The following is an 18,870-nucleotide window of genomic DNA, read 5'->3' on the forward strand; positions in this document are numbered from 1 at the left end:
GTGGCAGTGATGAACTACTGCTGAGGAAAAGCTTTCTAGGCAGTCTGAGTGAGGTGAGAAGTGATACCATAAAAGGAATCTGCTGATATCACAGGGAAGATCTGCTTTAATGCCTAGTAAAAAAAAAATCTGGGCTGTTGTAAAATTGGTAAAAATGCAGTTAACTGAATAGCTGCTGCATTTGCAGCCTGCTTTTCTACTGTTTTCTACTGTTTACAAGGCCAAATTGAAATATCTTTCCACCTATGGAGTTCCCATGAATAGAGCAAAATTGCTGGACCAGCAAACAAGGTAGCATATAAGCACTACAAAATACATTCATCTCTTTCAACAAAAGTGTGAGGTAAGAGACATGAAATGTGGAGAGGAATTAATTTGTAACTTCACTCGTTACAAAAGACAACTCTGAAAAATACCATTGAATCTGATTTGTATGTCATGTGCATCATTTTAATATAAACAGGGTATTCAGTAGCAATTGTGACAATAAAAGAACAGCTACATTTGTGAATATTTCCTAAATATAATATAACCAATCATAAATTATTCATCTCTTTCTTATACTTTCAAGGAAAGAACAAAAGCAATAACACCAAAAGGCTTATAATAAAAGATACAGACAACAAACATTTTAAAAAATATACAGTCGAAGCCAAATATTTTAAGGTCACCAGTATTTGTCATTCAAGTAGCAATAATCTCTTCCATACAACACCTTCTTCAAAGTACTCCATTTAAAGTCTTGAACAATATAGTTTTAGCCAAATGCGGAGTCATAACGTCTAGCAACATGGACAAGATTTCAAGACACTCAACCTCGTACTTCCTTGATTTTCCGCTGGTGAGGTACTTACAACTCGTGTCAAATCTCCTGTCGCATGTAACTGACAAAAGCTGTGGATCTATTTCAGCTAAATCACTACCAGTACCAGTTTATCAGACTGAATAATGTCCAATATCAACTAATACAGATGTGATTAAATCAATGCACATCAGTTTGGAAGGCCAACACAGAAATCTTGTAGCATGAAGGACATCCCAGAAGAAAGATGTAATGGGATGGAACTGTCACAGGAGTCTGGTAACACGAAATGAAGACTGGTTATGAATCTTTGATCATGTGATGAATAGAAAACCTCCATAGGAATCTAGTGTTATGGCAAAAAACTACACTAATAATCTGGTGTCACTGGAAAAAGGCCATCAGAAAAATCCAGTGTCCTGGCATAATGGTGCTTACGGTACTCTGGTATGATATGGAATCAAGGTAATTAAGGCAGTCCAGTGGCCAGAGAAGATATTTATTTAAAGAATCTTATGGCGAGAGATAGGAAAGCAACTGCAAGTCTTGCAGTGTGAAATAAGGAGAAGCACAGGTGCTGGAGGCATGAGATGATGAACACCACAGAAGTGTGGACTATGATATTAAAGGCCCTCACAGGGCAATGTTGACAAACTGCAAGACTAATACAGGCTGCTGGTTGCTTGGGATACAGTGCACCACTGGACCGTGGTGATATGATCTGCATAGCTACCACAGAACTCTGACGGCACTAGATAAAGGGTTCAAGATTTCTGTGACATGATATGCAAGACCATCACTGGATGATGGAAAATGGTACACACTTTATCTTGGGGCTAAAATGGCATGTATTGCAACACACCATATTAGTATGGTAAGTTGAGGCATGCGGGAATCACTGTATGGTGCTGCATGCAATAAGACCGAATCGAGAAGCTAGTGTCCTCACATGAAAGCTATTAAAGGAATATGAAGTAACATAGTTTGGACAGCAATCTGCAGGATTATAGTGTGAGTCAAAGGAATGTCATCCCTGTGGCGACCAGGCATCAGCGCAACAGCACAAGTGTGGCGATATGGCAAACAATGCCGGCACAGAATACCATAGACTCTTGAGACTTTATATGAAAGGTCATCAGATGTAACACTGTAGGAAGGTGAGCTGAAAGGTCTGGTGGTAGGAAAGGTCTGACCAAAGCAAGTAGGCCACCATGAAAGAGGAGTACAGTAGGAATATAGGAAGAGTCCTCACAGAGGAACTCAGTGAGTTGTACTGGTAGTCTGTCAGCACAGTGCACTGCAAATGTTCATCATTTCCCTTGAAATTACACTACCACAAGACCCAATTGATGGCACTGTATCACTCAGTCGACCCCTCACTTTGCACGTTTTAAACTAATGTGCTCTTTAGTGTCATAACAAGGTGACAGGAGATTACATGCTACCTTAAACAAGGCACATTGTGCAGGGGTGTCAGTGAAGGAGTACTAATCTCCTAATTTTTTGTGGTATTAAATTGCATGCAGTATCTAGCTCTTCTTCAAAACAATGCACTTCTTAAGATTGTTATACTTGTAAAAACATAACCTCAATCAAGCCTGCCACGGTCATCCTCTACTAGATCAATATTCACACCAATACCCCTTGCAACACCGTCTTATACCACTTCAAGCACTAACCCAGAGTCTGCTCGGATCCAGATCAACAAGTTCTAGGAAACTATATTGCCTAAAACTGTTAGAGTCTTGTCACCAAGTAATTCTGTGGGTTTTCATCTTCTACTGGAAACTCTAGCTTAAAATACATTCTTCAGTACGAATTGCAGAGTTTTACTTAGGAATCAATGCTGATGTATTCGCTGATGATGCAATGAAATACAAGAGGGGGTATTGACGCTGTTAGGCAGCATTCATACAACCACTCGTGCCACCCTGGTGCATATAAACACAATGCACTGTTTCAACCTGGTGGATGTACAGGAATGGTTTGGAATAAAGAGAACAAATCACACGTATTCTTATATGAGAATTTTCATCATGTACCCACAAGGAAGATACGATAATTTGCCAAAGAACTATCTATAGATCTAAATAATAGAAAACATAGTATCATATTCCAGTGGGAGAAAATAAACCTCTTACGACAGGGGAGCATTAGTATCTACCAAGGCAGATAAAGGGAAAATTTCCACAAAGGAGATTAAGATAATCTAAAATGGAATAAGGTTTATTGAAGTAAGAAAAGTTAGTTTAACCACGAAGCAAAATAAGCTCACCTAGAAAGAAAAATATGTATGATCATCTACATGCACACAAGAATCAATCATGTAAAAAGGTGATAGTCCATCTACCCAAGGTAGATATGGCCACCAATTCCAAGTTGATTTCTACCAAAATGAGGGAATGAAATAATCTACCAAGAGAGAAAATAAGCTCATCTACTAAATGAGAGATGAAACACACTTAACTACTTAAGGACAATATCATCTACCAAAAGTAAGAATAAGCTCACCTCTGAAACGAGAGAATTTATTCACCCACCCAGGGTGAAAACAAGCCTGTCAAAACCAGGGGAGAAAAGACTCGCATACCACAAAGACACAACTCCCGTCTAGTTCATAGGGGAAAAGCAAAGAAGAGAACAGAATAATTTCCCTAGAGGGGCAAACAGAATTACATCACTGGGGATAATGAGTTTTTACTACACGTAAGAATAGGTTTATCTCCCACACAAAGCCAAGACTAGAAGTTTCTTGTAGAGGAAGAATCAAACAGTGTAGGTAAAAGGGAAGGATGCTAACTTCAGTGGCAAAGTAGATGTTGCCAACAGAGGAAATTTGACTACCTAAAGGCAAAGGTATCAATTGGCAAAATTCCACTGTCATCCTTTGGCATTAAAACAGATTAAACATCTGGGAAATCTGACTCAGCAACCAGAGAAGCCAACAGAATAGCTTGGATGAAATATCAGACTTGAAAACTGAAGAACCCAACTTGGCCATGAGAAGCCCAGCTCATCCACCTGAAAGAATTATTCAACACAGAAACCAGACACCATGATGGGGCAATCAAACATCTTTCAGCTTGACATTTGGATATGTGTTTAACTGACAGGGACCATGTGTCCACACATACCACAAAAATCTACAAGAAAGTCATCATACAGCAGTAATATTTCAACATTTGTAGTGCTTGCCCTTATGGATTCCAAATACTAAACTACACAAGTTACAGAAGAGGGGGACAAATCGCCAAACTACCAACATCTTTTATAATAAGACATTTGACTAGATTTAAATGTCACTGTGATATTGGCCACTGCCTTACATTCCAGTGGCAATTTTGTCAGGTAGAGGCATTCTGATATTTGGAGAACATAAAAATGGGCAATGAAATCATAGGATTATTGGACAATTACAAAACAAAAGAGTGACTGCTAAGTTGAAAGCAACCTTTGGCAGTCATGCTGGGAAAGAGGGCATAGATACTACCACATGTACTTAAAAGGTATGTGTTTATCATATGGCTCTTGCGACGGTGTGTACTGAGGAGCAGCACCTTTTCTGTTAATGTTTAGGTGCCTCAAAGAAAAAGGGACGTTGCACAGCAGCATGAGCACTACAACTAAAAAAGCAACACCATTTGGTTTTTGGAAGGGGTGGGTCTTAAGAGGCCAAGTGAATAATAAAGATATGATGCCACATAGCCCTGGTGTTTCTCAGCTTCATCTGGAAGTGCACAGCTCTACAAGGAGAGGTTAGCTGCAAACACCATTCACACTGCCTAGTTCACTATGGCCCTTTGCTTTATTTAGTAAGAGGTTCTCAATAGAAGAGTTCATGGAATTTGTTAGTTAAGGTGGTAATATTGATTAATAGCAACTACTAACCTACATTAAGGCAAGTCACCCTTCTTAAAGAGGTTTAGATATGGGTTTTTATGTAGCACTGTCCCCTTCACAAAGCGTTCTTAATTGAGGTTATGTCTTGCTGTCCCCAGAACGATAACTGGAAAGATAAGTAAAATCTGTCAGGAATAATATGTCAAGCTTACCATGGTGATGAAATGAGGCAACTGAAATTGTAAGAAAACTGCCAGATCTGTGCTATATTCTAAAGGAGTGTGATTTACACAAACGGCAAACCATTGGTTTTGCTACGACTCATCACCTGAATGCTTCTGAAGTGCGGAAGAGAAAAGGAATTTAAAAGAACTAAAAGGCACTACACACAATGTGCAGAGGAGCAGCACCAACTGTTCTTGTGATCAACAAGAGTTCTATAAATATGGGGATTTATCCCCACCTGTGCAAAGGGGAGTGTTTCAACCCCAGTGGGGAGGCAGATAAATACAATTTAAAAAGGCAGAACAATTAGGTTTCTAAATGAAGTTTTGAAAATAACTAAACTGTATGAAAACAGGTTTAAACAATTAAAGATCCAGGTCTCTTATAAAGTTTAGGGCTTGAGTTAAAATAGCAAAACAATGCGGTCACAGGTTATTTCGCTGAAGTAGCTCACACAGATTGTGATTAGCATCAGGCTCCTTTGTCATGACCTCCACAGCCTCCCACTCGCCAGACCGGCTGGACTTTTTGATAGCATCTACCACACTCTGCATGTAGAGGCCATCCTCGAAGGAGGCTGCCATGGTGACCGGTTTGTCATCCCATGTCCGACGGTCTTCTTGGTCCTCGAAAGACTGACGCAGTGCCTGCACCATGTACTCCAAGCCCTTCAGATACAACAAAGGAATTTCTTTCAGTCCTTTTTCCAAGAGGCATGTTGTGCCAATGCTCAATGAGTCCATTAGCAACAGCTCCTCTTGGACAGCAGTGTTTTTCTGCCCGTAGAGTTCCATACCACGGGCCACAAGCCGACCTTCCGAACCAACGATCATGACTTCATGGACAAATGCACCAGGCATGTTGAAGTTCAGCGTTACAGTGCTACAGATACCACCACCCATGAGCATCTGGAAAAAGCAGAAGTCATCACTAGTGACATGGCGGATGCCACTGATGGATGCATTCTGTCTTACGAATGTCTTGAGCAGGCCATGTACCTTTTCGGCTTTTCTGCCCGTAAGATGGGTTAGGAGGTCTATGATATATGTCCCCATGGTGTGAAGGCCCCCGCCTCCCATCAGCTCATCACAGATCCAGTTGTACTTACTGCTAAGCAAGCTACCCCAGTACACTCTGACATCACAGATAATCACGTTTCCAATGTAGTGCTCCTTGATCAACTCTTTCATCCTGACAAAGGCAGGCAGGAAGCGTAGCACGTTTCCCACCAAACTCATGAGTTTGGGATAGTATCTGGCAGCTGTCACCATCTGGAATGCATCCATCGATGTTGCAGCTTTGTCACAGATCACATTCTTCCCAATACCTGCAGAGGAAACATACATTAAAAATACAGTCAAATTAGTTTTTTTATTTTTGCCAGTCCATAATACTTGTGATTCACTCCTGCTTATCCCACATAGCAAGCGGCCATGCAACGGCATGTCAACCATCAGGCTAGGCATGGAAAATCGGAGTTAGTACTCCCAACAATTTACTTCACATCATTTTCTACACACTGATTTCCTTACCAAACTTCTGAAGGTAGTGACAGGATTTTCCAAACACTCCATCAATTCCTCTGTCTCTCACATGCAATTTCTGATCTATCTGCTCTTCTCTAACACAGAAAGGTCAGCTAAAAGCAAACATGCAAGAAGCACAGATTTTAGCCTGAGCATGGATGGAAGGAGAGCTTTTAAACAATGATTCTCCTTGTAGGGTGTCTTTAAGGAGATAGTGTGAGAAAAGGCTCTGTAAAATTGATCTTGCTCTATACCGGTCAGCAAATTCAATTTATTTTCTTCTCTCTTGTTTCTATCTAATTTAGTCATTCATTTTAATGGCTACGGTTAAGTCTGTGTTAATTTAGAGGAGGAGTGAGAGTGTAAGGAAGAGAACTGAGATGCCAATCCTGTTTGACTTTTTTTTTTTACATTCTTCCTTCGTAAGCATACGTTTGGTTGTAAACTACACTGCAAGTAAAAAGTGTAGATTCTGTACGAACAGGGTGAGCACCATGCTGTGATGCAGCTTGTGTGTACAGGCTCTGCATGGGTGACATATGGCAAAGTCAAGCGTAAGAAGTCATCTATAAGTCAGCTGATTGAGGAGTGAATGGGTTGTTTGAAGTGTGCCCCAATTTCTCATGAAGAGAGAATATAGTGACACTCCCTGCTTCCTTACCGACCCCTGGTTTCTGGGCAACTCAAAGTGAGATACCATGCACTTACCTAGCAGCCTTTGAGGGGAAAGCGCCGAGAGCATCTGGGGGAGAGATGCTTAAGCCACACTCTGTGAAGGCGCCCTTTATTTTTTACAAGGGAATTCAGTGTGGTTATTTCTCCTAAAGTGAAAGTTTGGTCGCTACTCTGGTCTATCTGGTCTTAACTCGCAGACCGCCACATTTAGGAAGCTCTATACATTTGTTACAGAAGATGGACTTCTTCAGTGGGCCACTGGTGGGCAGGATCTTGGGGAGCATAACTCGCAAAGGAGGGGTTACTTTTTCCAAAGTAATCTCTAGTGAGATGGAGGGAGACTAATGCTGGCTAAAAGTAAATGCTTTTCATAGACTTAAGTCATGGTGTTTATCCCACAATTATGTATCTTGATGGTCAGGAAAAAAGGGCATGGAAAGGGGTTATAGCACAGATTAGTGTTAAAGTACCAATAGAGAGGGGCTTCATTCAAGGTCGTTGTCATGTGTGAAATCCTACTTGCAGCATATTCTTTCAGTTTTAAAGAGTTCTTTGTAATCTTACCACAATGTGGCCCCCCAAAAAAATGTATAAATGTTCTACTTCTATTACATCCTCTTCAACTACGTAGGTGGATTACCCATATGGCAAAATAAATAAAGAGGGACACTCTTCATTAAAGAATAGGGTCGTGTCTTGGTGCTCCCAATCAGTAATAAGAGTCTCACAGTGAAAAAATAAATCGTTTTTTCTGCAAAAACCATTTATAACATATATGTTAAGTTAGCAACCGAGGAAAGCATTTAGCTTCTGCCAGAGTCATACCGCGTTTAAATAACTGCCTGATGGTATTACTTTATTTAATAGTTTTTGATACAGGACTACTAAAAACTCAGAGGGTGGCAAAGCATTTTCTAATGAAGGCAAATTAGTCAAAGCCCGAGTCACTGGAAATATGAGATTCTGTGATAAGTGTGTTTTCCGCAGAATTATGGATTTGCCACCTCGGACACAAACTCCCCCCACCCCCAAAACAAAAACACCATCTAGGCATAATTTGTAGGTTTCACCCCAAATGTATAGCTCTAATGGATCAAAAGTTACTAAACAAAAAGCGCCATGCGTGGTTCTGTACAGTGCAGCCCCTTTGTAAGGGTTACTCAGTCAACTTTCAGTTGCTGATTGCTGCATTCAGGGGTTTAACTGGAACTAATGAGGTACACTTTTCTCCAGACAGTGTTAATAGTTGTTAAAATGACACACTAATGAAATATTACTGCTACAGATTGTGCTGCATAATTTGTTTTTGTTGCCGCATACTTTTCTCATCCAGAGCACATAATATGGTCCTTTACTGCTATGTAATTGAAATGGCCCTGGTCTTAACACTGTTATGTAAAGGTGGCACAGTGAATGAAGTAGTAAAACAGGTGATGGATTCATGTACACCTGTATTTATAAATGAAGGATATACGTACAGTTTACAAACAGCCCATCAGAGAGAGTATAGTATAAGAGGTGCAGGATACATGTCCAGTTGCATACATAGACTAGTGATATAGGAGTAATTATAGACATCAGAAGGCTATGTACTAGACAGGTACATTGGTGATCAGAACCAAAAGTTTGCTACATGGATGAAGGTATAACTAGAAAGTAGCAAAGTGTGGCACCAGCGTAGAGGTAAAGAACACGAGTTATTAAAGAACAATAACAGATAGCAGATAAGAACAAGCATTGGCATAGCCAATAGGTCTCGCTTATGGGACCTTTTAAGTTTTTAGCCAGAGCTATTGGCTTTGTCAATATGTTTAAGCTATGTGGTAGAGCAGCGTAAGCTGTACAAAAGGACTGTCATTCGAGTGTTGAGGGGTGGTTAAACTCAGCTAATTTACAGTGGCAAAAATAAAAATAAAAATCACTGACGTACTTGAAGTAATTTCCAGTGATTTAGCTTACATCAAGTGTTCCATCCATCGCTTTTTGTCTTGCCTAATTATGAGTGGCACCAAATAAAATACTGATGGTATTGACAACCACTGGAGGTCACAGTCGAAAACCCCCCCAAAAACCACTAAATCCTCCAAAACACAGAGTTCAGTTTTTTTAGAGGCAAAAGAAAAATAATCACCAACAAAGTTGAAATAATTTCGAGTGATTTAGCTTAATTAAAGCATTCTAGACATCACATTTTGTCTTGCCTAATCATGAGTGGCACCAAATAAAAGACTGATGGTATCGACTGGCACTGGAGTTCACAGTACACCCCCCCCCCCCCCCCCCACACCAACAAAACGCTAAATCCCCCCCCCCCCCCCCCCCACCCCCCAAAAGAGACACCAAGCACAGTTCAGTTGTCTCAGTGCCGGCAAATGTTGCCGACTCACATGTTTTTGTCTCAGCAGCATCATGTGTTCATATTTATTTGGTAGGAACCGATCTAAGGAGCAATGGAGCATGTACAACTTTATATCTGTCTGTTACATAATTAGATTACATTTTAAATGTGTTTGTGCTAAAGGCCTAGAATACATACTTGTCAACATGGTTGACTCGAACCCAGATCCCTGGGTTCAATGTCAGCAGCTTAGCCACTAGACCACATCCTAAGGTTGGCACCATACAAAGACAGCCTTATCTGTCCAGCCCATGCCATCACCCAATCTTCATTGCCTACTAAAGGTCCAAGGTGATTACAAAGTGATTAGCCATCCCTGCTCCAGTTGGATCTCAAGAGAGGAGTAAGGCAGTCAACTAGACAACATATGGGAGGACAGCTGACATCAAGGGAACCACACTAGTAGGCTTGGATAACTCAGGTGAGGACGGATGAGAGCAAGGGAACCACACTAGCAGTCTTGGGTAGCTCAGGTGAGGACGGCTGAGAGCAAGGGAACCACACTAGCAGGCTTGGATAACTCAGGTTAGGACACGGCTGAGAGCAAGGGAACCACACTAGCAGGTTAGGATAACTCAGGTGAGGACGGCTGACACCAAGGGAACCACACTAGCAGGCTTGGATAATTCAGGTGAGAGAAGAAATGACACCTCACCAAGCACTTTAAAGGACAAGAAGTTCTATAATACAAATACATATAGAAGAAATAAGAGCGCTGCCCTCCAAAATCTTTATAAATAGAGCACGATGGAGAAAATAACATTTTTTACAGGTGTGAGGGGAGTGCTCCACCAAATGAGTTATTGATTTACTGAGACCAAAGTTACATCATGTGTTCAGGAGACATTGATACCCCAAAACTTAAGCCACCTAGGTTGTTATACACAACCACCTTAAGTATCAGGGAGAACCCACCGTCCACCATCAACAACGAATGTATGAGAAATGGACTGACACTACTATACAAATGACAATGTCGACAATACCCAATCAGCCTGATCTACGCAAGGTAAAAGAGGGCAAGGACGCCATTGCCTGATCTGCTGGGAATGGACAATCTACCATCTGATAGGTAAGGTGAGGGAACAGTCCCCGCATCCCTCCAACTCATAGGACAAGTATCGCCAAAGGAACCATACAGAAAAGCAGTGGGCACACATATCACCTGTTTCGTAGTAAGAGGGTGGCAGGGTGATTTCTAACAATTAAAGTTCGGAGCGCTGAAGCCTAACTCTCGAACACACGATTTACAGTAGAAATCATAGCTCCTGATTGGCTGACAAACGAGGCGGTTGAAGCAAAAATCCAGTATAACCACTAGACCTCAATGACACGCCAATCACCTTATCTGGAGGAGCGTATTGCCCACAATCTTATTATGGGAGAACATATATTCCAACCTGACCTTTAAATGGAACCAGGGTAGCGAGGGAATCACTTAAGCTTTTTGAGACCCCCAAACATCAAACCCAAAGAAAGAATTATAACATTCCATCTAGACTAAAGGGGCCACTCCTCCAGTACATCTGGTCTGAAGGAGCTATATGTCTATTTGCCCTTCAGTCTACCCCTGCAACAATTAAAGGAATACCGGAAAAAGAGGTGTTAACCAGGATAGAGGCATTTGCAAATACTGTTTTAGCTGCAAAAAGAAAGGTGAGCTAATAGCAACACCCCTGTTCTCTCACTGAGCCAACTCGGACTCACGCAGCAAACAAAGGGAGATGATAACATTCTAGACACTGGGGGTTAGCACAGCGCGCAACTGGTGTGCTCTTCTCACCCGCCGACTAAAGTGGCGCACTCCAGGTCTGTGCCAGTGCAGTCTTTGGTGTACCAAATCCGCACCACAAAAGGTGGATGCTGGTGCCAAAAGGCGTTCAAGAGCGCATCCCAGGTTCAGGACAAAATTGGGATGAAATGTTTTGTTGGCCTCTATATATACAGCAAGCACAGTCGCAACGCACATAAGGAGACAGAGGGCGACAGGAATGGTCCACATGATGTGCATATATTGTCTCTGCACAGCCCAAGCCTTTACTTTAGTGAGGCTGTGTCTGCTCTACTAGTGCATGCGTGCTGAAGATGAAAGCGACCCACACAGCGCGAGACTGTGGTCATGCCACATGCGCAGCTATTGTTTACAAGTGCATGTTGAAGTGAACATGCTTCCACAGCGCAAAGCTGTATTTGTGCCTGCAGAGAGGTTTACTCTGATGGCAGTGCGCAATAATGAGCCAGCAACAGTATGAAGAAAAGAAAGTAAGAAGGAAGAGGGAGGAAGGAACGTAACACAGAGAAGCCGTCTCATTTCAAACGTTTTCGCAGTGCTATGCAACCCATTTGCCATCTGTTTTTTTCTTTAAAGGAGTAGAGGTTGACTTTACCCATGGGTTTTCCAGGTGCATTGGGAAAACAGCTACTAATATTTGACCTTGGTCTTTGAATGCACAGCAAATGTAAGGAGATAAGAACATCATTTATAGCCCTGTTTAGAGAAACGGACCTTGGAGCACTGAAAACAGAGAGCGCTCTGGTCAAATGCTCTTAGAGAAAGGGAAACGTAGTCCCTAACAGATGTTACAGTGGGACAAGTGGAAGCGAACAAGTCCTAGGGCGATACTCCAGGGGAGTGAACAACTTGGAAAAAGGAGGGGCCAGGAAACCAAATTACCCACTAGCAAGCAAGGATTCGACTAGACAAATCAAAAGCAATGGTAGGAGTCAAAGCCTACAAAATACATACAACAGATCATCCTGACCTCGCAATCGCTGTCAAGGCTGGAACTAAAAAAAATTATACACAGCTGGCAGCATCATGGAACGCTGGGGCAGGTCGTCAGTAATGTAAATCAAGGTATTGTATTCCAGATCCTAGGTACATTCCGGAGAAAAACGTCTTAGTCTGGAAAACTTTTTGAAATTAGAAGCATTTAGAAGAAATGTGCAATGGCATTCTCAAAGGCCTGTTTTCCCAGAGAGCTCCAATTTGTTTGCAAGATAAAGGAGGATTTGAGTATAGGGCTTAGGTATAGCAGTCATATTGGCAGACGAGAATCAAAACTTAGCCATTTAAAAGATGCAAGGCCGGAAGGGATTCTGTCAAAAATCCTGGAATGTGGTGTGTAGCTGATTATGGAGTGGAGGATGGCTTGGAGACCATTAAAGAGGGACTTGAGACAGCCCTTAATTACTAGAGCTTTCCCATAGTTAGTAGGTGATTTCATCAGAGCTTTGACAGCAGTTTTGAAATTGATTTAGATATTAAAAATGTCTGTTTTTGCACAGCACCTTAAATGGACTCTGGAACTTTTTGTGATTTCCTGAACATGGAAGTGAAAACCCATCTAACGTGAAGCCTAGATATTTCTCTGAATTCACAATCTTGGAGACAATGTTAAGCCTGTAGTTTGGAAATCTATTCTGGAAGTATGGCCTTGAAACGGATATGATACAGAAGCAGGAACTCTGGGTATGACTTAGGGATTTTTCGAGTAGAAGGAATACTGGAAAAGTGATGGCCCTCCTACCACACCAAAGCTGGCATTTCCCTTCCATAATTAAAGGTAACGTAAGCTCTGGGTTTCCACTGGCTGAGTCTTGGCTGGTTCCACTGACAATAACTTCTGACCCCAGTGGTCCATCTGCTACAGGATCAGCTGGGTATAGTGGTGGTTGCCCCAACCTCTTAAGAGTGGGGTAAAGTAAATGATTTTCCCTGCCCTTGTCCGCCATGGGAGGCATGGAAGACATGAGCATGGTTAACGTTCAATGTTCCTGACATGCAGGGAGAAAGCTCCCTGAGCATTGCAGCGGTTTGTATAAAATTAAATAATTAGGAAAAATAAATAAGAAATTTTCCTTGAAGGTGCTTTAAACAAAGTTGATTCCGCCAACCTGCAGTGTTGTGATGGAACGTGCTGCAGAGATGGCTTCTTTCACAGCGCCGAGCTCTCACCAAGCATGTGGGATCTCTCAATGGGGCATATGGTCGAGGGTGAGGGTAGCGGAGGCCATCGCCTCCACTCTCTGGCAGACTATTAGACCATACACCAGGGTCTAAATGACCCCCACTGCCTTTTGTCAATTGTGAGGCATTCAAGACATCATGGGGGGATTGGGCTACTATGTCAATGTTATCTGTGCTGTTAATCTTAAGGTACAAGTCTTTATTATGCAAGTAGTGCTGAAATTTGATACCAGCTTTGGAGAAACAAACAGAGTTTGAATAGTTAGGAGGCTAGGACAGAGCCTTATGGTTTTCTAAAAGGAATGGCAGTAGGAGAAGATAGGAAGGTGCAGTCTTAATGCTTTTGTGGGTTCTGGTGGACAGATTTGTTATTAGAACAATTTTAATACTGTGCCGTCAATGCTGATTCACCTAGGGATTATCGTTTTGCCCTGCCTGCATCAGAGTGGAGACTTCATTTGGCCATACCTTCTTGTTGCAGCTCCTCGCAGGACCCGCTGCGCGGGTCCCGCTTCGCTGTTCCGGCCTCCTCGACCGGTGGTGAGCCTCCCTGCTTCTCCTGAGCTCACCCAGCTGAACTGTTGCTGCGAGCGTGTGTGTGTGCACGGGACTCCAGGGCTGCGAGCTGACCCGCAGGGACTCAGTGTACCAGGAGTCCCTGCGTGAGGTCCAGACCCGCAACACCTGGGTCGCTCTCCCTGCCTGCCCCGCCCCTACCACACCATTACTGTTATTACTGACCTTTGTCCCCGCGGCGCGGGAGCGCGCGGGAGCGCCCGGGGCTAAGCCCGGGCAAAGGGCGGGCCGTCTGTGGCCGTCCGAGGTCGATTGAGGACGGGACGGGCCACCCCATTAACCTCCATTGTGTGTTAAGACTTGCACCCTCTCCTTTTCATAACGATTTATAAATCCTGGATTTTGTACCCGTACCATTTTGGATTTGTCTAGGTAGGGCTTTTCTTCGGTACTTCTTTGTAGCTTATTAACATGCCTTCAGAAGCGGGGAAATCACGCACTCTAACTGTTAATACTTCCAATGGCCCCGTCTCTGGCACAATAGATCAATTTTTTAAACGTGTGACTACTGTTCTGGAGAAGGAAATTGCGGATACAGAAAAGCGTTTATCCCTCGATCTGCTAACTGGCAAACGCTCTTCTCTGGGCACAATTGGGAAAGTAGTCTCCCCGGGGGTGATAATCGAGGGATTAGGTCCCACCCCTGAAAGGGAGGAAATAATTCCCCAGATAAATTCCCCAGGTACGCCTACCCCGTCAGACCACTCAATCAGCCTAACCGCATCAGGACTATCAGATTCACCGAGCCTGGTTATTTCTTCCCCACCGACTATAGGGCATCCTGAGAATAGATATACCCTAAAAAAGAGACGAGGTCGCCCTACCAAAGCACCAGTAGCTAAAAAGAAGATGATTAGATCTTTAGTACAATCCTCGACTCTTACTGGCCTTTCGGTGACAAATAATCCTCCCCTTAGCATCAACACTACAGGGATACCCACTGATCAGAACCCTGAGGGAGAATTACTCATTAAAATAGAGACCATGGTTAAGTCCCTTTTACTCCCTCTCTTAGAGAGGACAAGACTAATAAGTATACACTTGGACGACCTGGGCAAACAAATCCAAGGGAACAATTTGACTCTATCTGAACTTTTAAAAATACAGACTAAAAGCACTACCGCCGATTCAGTTACCTCTCCCTCCACCTTGCTAGAACAACCATCAACCAGTGGTACTCAAAGGAAAAGGTACACCGCTCCGGAGGGAAAATCAGCGGGAAAATTATCTAAAAAAATCTACAGATATAGGTGGAACTAATCCCCCATCAAATGACAAAGAAACAGATAGGGAGACAAGAGTGGCCAGTAGCTCTAAATCTGGAATGACAGGAAATGTCGAAGACTAAAAAAAATAAAACAAAAGCAACCTCGTGGGTATAAATAATACGTCGAGAAAAGACATAATGGATAATGGGAACGGTGAATGGCTATCCCAGCCCCAGAACATTTCACCAAGTAGAAGTGTGGACCTACCCCCGGAATCAGCCCCATACACGATCATTATGATAGGGGTACCTGAACTTCCAGAGGGCACTAGAGAGGACTACTATGCCTTAAAAAACAAAACCATTTATTGGCTGAATCAAAACCGTCCACTTCCCGCACATATAAATGGGGAAATTTTAATGGTGAGACGCACGAGCTGGGTAGGAACTAGACCAAAAGAAAAGAAGGGGGATGTGATAATCATAAACTTCAGGGACCATAGAGCTGTCAGATGCATTGGAGACTGGTATGAAGCTAGAGGGGGGGATGCTATTTCTACACATTACGTCAACTATTTTTATCCACGAGAATTGACTTCTCATTTTAAATCCCACCCCGTAAAAGACCTTCTCCTAGACTGGAGGGAAGTAGATCATCAAATTCCCTATCAAAATGCTCGTAACTACCTGTCTAACCCTCATCTTATGGAGAGGCGCTCGATTAATAACCAACACCCATCCCAGCGCCCAAATCCCCTACATCAGAATAATTACGCCCAGTCACATCAGAGGTTTAATTTACCCACCAATAATTATTATTCAGTCCTGAGCGATTTGGAAAACGTAGACTGACTCAGCGTAGAACAGGCTCGAGCACAAAAATCTATTATGGTAAATCAAATTACCCCCAAAGACATTGTTCTCCTACGCGATAGCACAGAAATGCAAGTAATGGAAAGTAATAACCCCTCCCCAGTATCCATTCTAATACCGCCTAGAGGATCTGACACTAATATTCCGGAGATCACTTGTACCCATCAATCTATGAAGAGGGGAGACGAAGAGCAAAGACCCCCAGAGTATCTACCAGAAGCAGAGGTAGTCCGTATAAATAAATACACAGCCCCTAGAAAAAATGATCTTACAGTACAAATTATGTCATGGAACATCGCAGGTTTACGCACAAAAATAATGAATGGGAGTGTGCTCGATTTCGCTCAGGATTACCACGTAATTTGCCGACAGGAGACATGGTCTACCAATGAATACCATTTGATAGGCTATAAAACCTATTTTTCATCGGCAGTGGCTGGTCCCCATGGTAGGGCTAAGGGGGGGGGTTGACGGTGTTCATAAAAAACACCATATCGGGGTTAAAAGTAACACCTCTTACCCTACATCCTAATTATCAGATATTGAAGCTCTCACTCCCGAGGAGCGGGACAATAATTTTAGTGAACATGTACGACAATTTGTCAGAAAGTGAGAGAGTAAATTTACTTGGGACTATTCGTAACAAACTTTCAATTCTGACAAAAAAAATGCAAGGATCAGATGCCCCAAGTATCGTTTGGGGTGGTGATTTTAACCATCACCCCTGCGATATAAAAAATACCAATATCTGTGGTCTGGCCGAAGAAACAGATAACCACATGACTCACTTCTGCCACACTAAGGTAGGCGACCTGCTAAACGAAACACTGTCAGAGCTAGGCTTAGTGATCCTGAACGAAATTAATACTGTATCTGGGCAGTTACAGGCCACATACTTGGGTAGGGGATGGGAGTCGACGATCGACTATATACTGGTCTCAGCTACACTTGAAAGCAAGGCCCAGAACTTCAGATTGATAACTAACACCCTAAGTGATCACGTTGTATTGGCTTTTGACCTGGTCATTGACCAGGGGCAATTCACATCTCAATTGATGATGACTACACTCGCCCAGAATAACATTTACCTCACAAAAACAAATGGCTATGCCTTAGGCTGGGGAAAGATTGACCCAGCAGCTATGACAAACAAGGTGGTCCATGCGGTATATTCCGCGATTGTGAAATGTCTGGATACCGATATTGGCGAAGAAGAACTCCTATACAATTTTTGCCTAATTATGGAGAAGGTAAAGGACCTCTTAACTTGTAACAAGAAAGGGAATATGGGCGGAAAAAAAGGGTGGTTCGGCCATAACTGTACCTTAGCCCATAAATCCTTAAAGAAAGCACTGACAAAACCCGTAAGAGATCAAGAGGAGATCCGTAGACTAAGGAGGTCCTACCGATCAGCCTGCAAAATTAGAAAACAAGAACTGAAAAAAGCGCTCTGGGACCAATTATATGAGAGTTCCCAGAACAGAAATAGCAAGCAGTTCTGGAAGGTCGTGAAGACCCCCTTTCTGAACGACATTCATGACCTACCTATAATAGACGTAGCGATCGAGGGCCCAACATGGGCAAATCATTTCTCTAAAGTTTTGGGCAAAATACCAGGAGTAGAACCTCCAGAAGAGAGTGAACAGTCCCCACAAGAAAGTTTATTCCCGATTCCTTTAAACTTTGGAATGAATGAAATTATAAACGCCGTCAAAAAGAGTAGATGTGGAAAAGCCCCTGGTCCAGATGGCGTACCGGTCGATTTCTTTAAGTTCAAACTAGATTTGTGGGCTACAATTTTAAAACGAGTGTTTGATGCGGTAATGAAGTGTGGGTTAATCAAAACTTGGACACAATTGATTATGGTCCCTATCTTCAAGAAGGGAGACAGGGAAGACGTAACCTGTTATAGACCAATTTCATTATTGGACTCGCTTGGCAAAGTTTTGGGCAGAGTGATTCTTCAGCGCCTCCAGGAGTGGGTAGATGATCACAATATATTATCGGACATCCAGTTCGGCTTTCGAGAGGGCTTCGGAACAACCGAACAGGCATTGAATCTAGCCCTATTAATGGGAAAATACGTATCTGCAAAACAAGGAAGGTTATACATGGTCTATGTCGACCTTTCTGCGGCATTTGACTGTTTCCCACTCGAAACTTTGGTTAGAGCTCGCTGATATGGGCATAGATCTAGACCTTATACATCTTCTCCGTGCACTATATTCCAATGCCTCATCCAGGGTCCGTTTTGGAACACAGGGCGAATTATCCGACTCCTTTAAGGTAGAGCGGGGTGTGAGGCAGGGTTGTGTGCTGGCCCCCTTTCTATTTTCTCTTTACACCAACAGGCTTGAAGTAGAGATGCTGAGAGGGGGTCAGGACCTCCCACGAGTGAAAGACCGCCTCGTCCCCGCACTTCTATACGCGGATGACGCCGTAATATTGGCACGTACCCCGCGAGAGTTGCAGAAAGCCCTAGACAGATACTCAAAGTTTATGGGTAGCATGGACCTCAAAATAAATATTAAAAAAACATGTGATGGTGGCAGGAAAGGGAAAGAAAAGGGGAAGGATTACCATTTCCCATGATAAAGAGAGAGTTGACCTGACTACACAGTACGCATACCTTGGGGTTATGATAGACGATAAACTCAATTGGAAGGCGGCTATTGAAGCCCGTAAACATCAACTCTTACGAGCAATAATAGCCCTCATAAAATTCTCCCAGAAGCTAGGAAAGAGGCCTCCATTAGAGCTCCTTCGCATTTATAAAGC

At 42.8% G+C, this 18,870-nt stretch overlaps 1 protein-coding gene across 3 annotated transcripts in view; it reads right to left on the bottom strand.

Annotated features, from left to right (window-relative positions):
• Positions 1 to 428: 428 nt before the first annotated feature.
• GFOD2 (Gfo/Idh/MocA-like oxidoreductase domain containing 2) overlaps positions 429 to 18,870 on the bottom strand; it is a 158,432-nt gene continuing 139,990 nt past the window's right edge. For all 3 annotated transcript variants that reach the window (XM_085639596.1, XM_085639595.1, XM_085639597.1), the window contains one exon: positions 429 to 6,194. In XM_085639596.1, coding sequence (XP_085495722.1) covers positions 5,293 to 6,194 — 902 coding nt within the window. In that variant the 3' untranslated portion in view covers positions 429 to 5,292. The remainder of the gene's footprint in view (positions 6,195 to 18,870) is intronic.

The sequence above is a fragment of the Triturus cristatus genome, chromosome 12 (genome assembly GCF_964204655.1).
Source record: "Triturus cristatus chromosome 12, aTriCri1.1, whole genome shotgun sequence".
Lineage (NCBI taxonomy): Eukaryota > Metazoa > Chordata > Amphibia > Caudata > Salamandridae > Triturus > Triturus cristatus.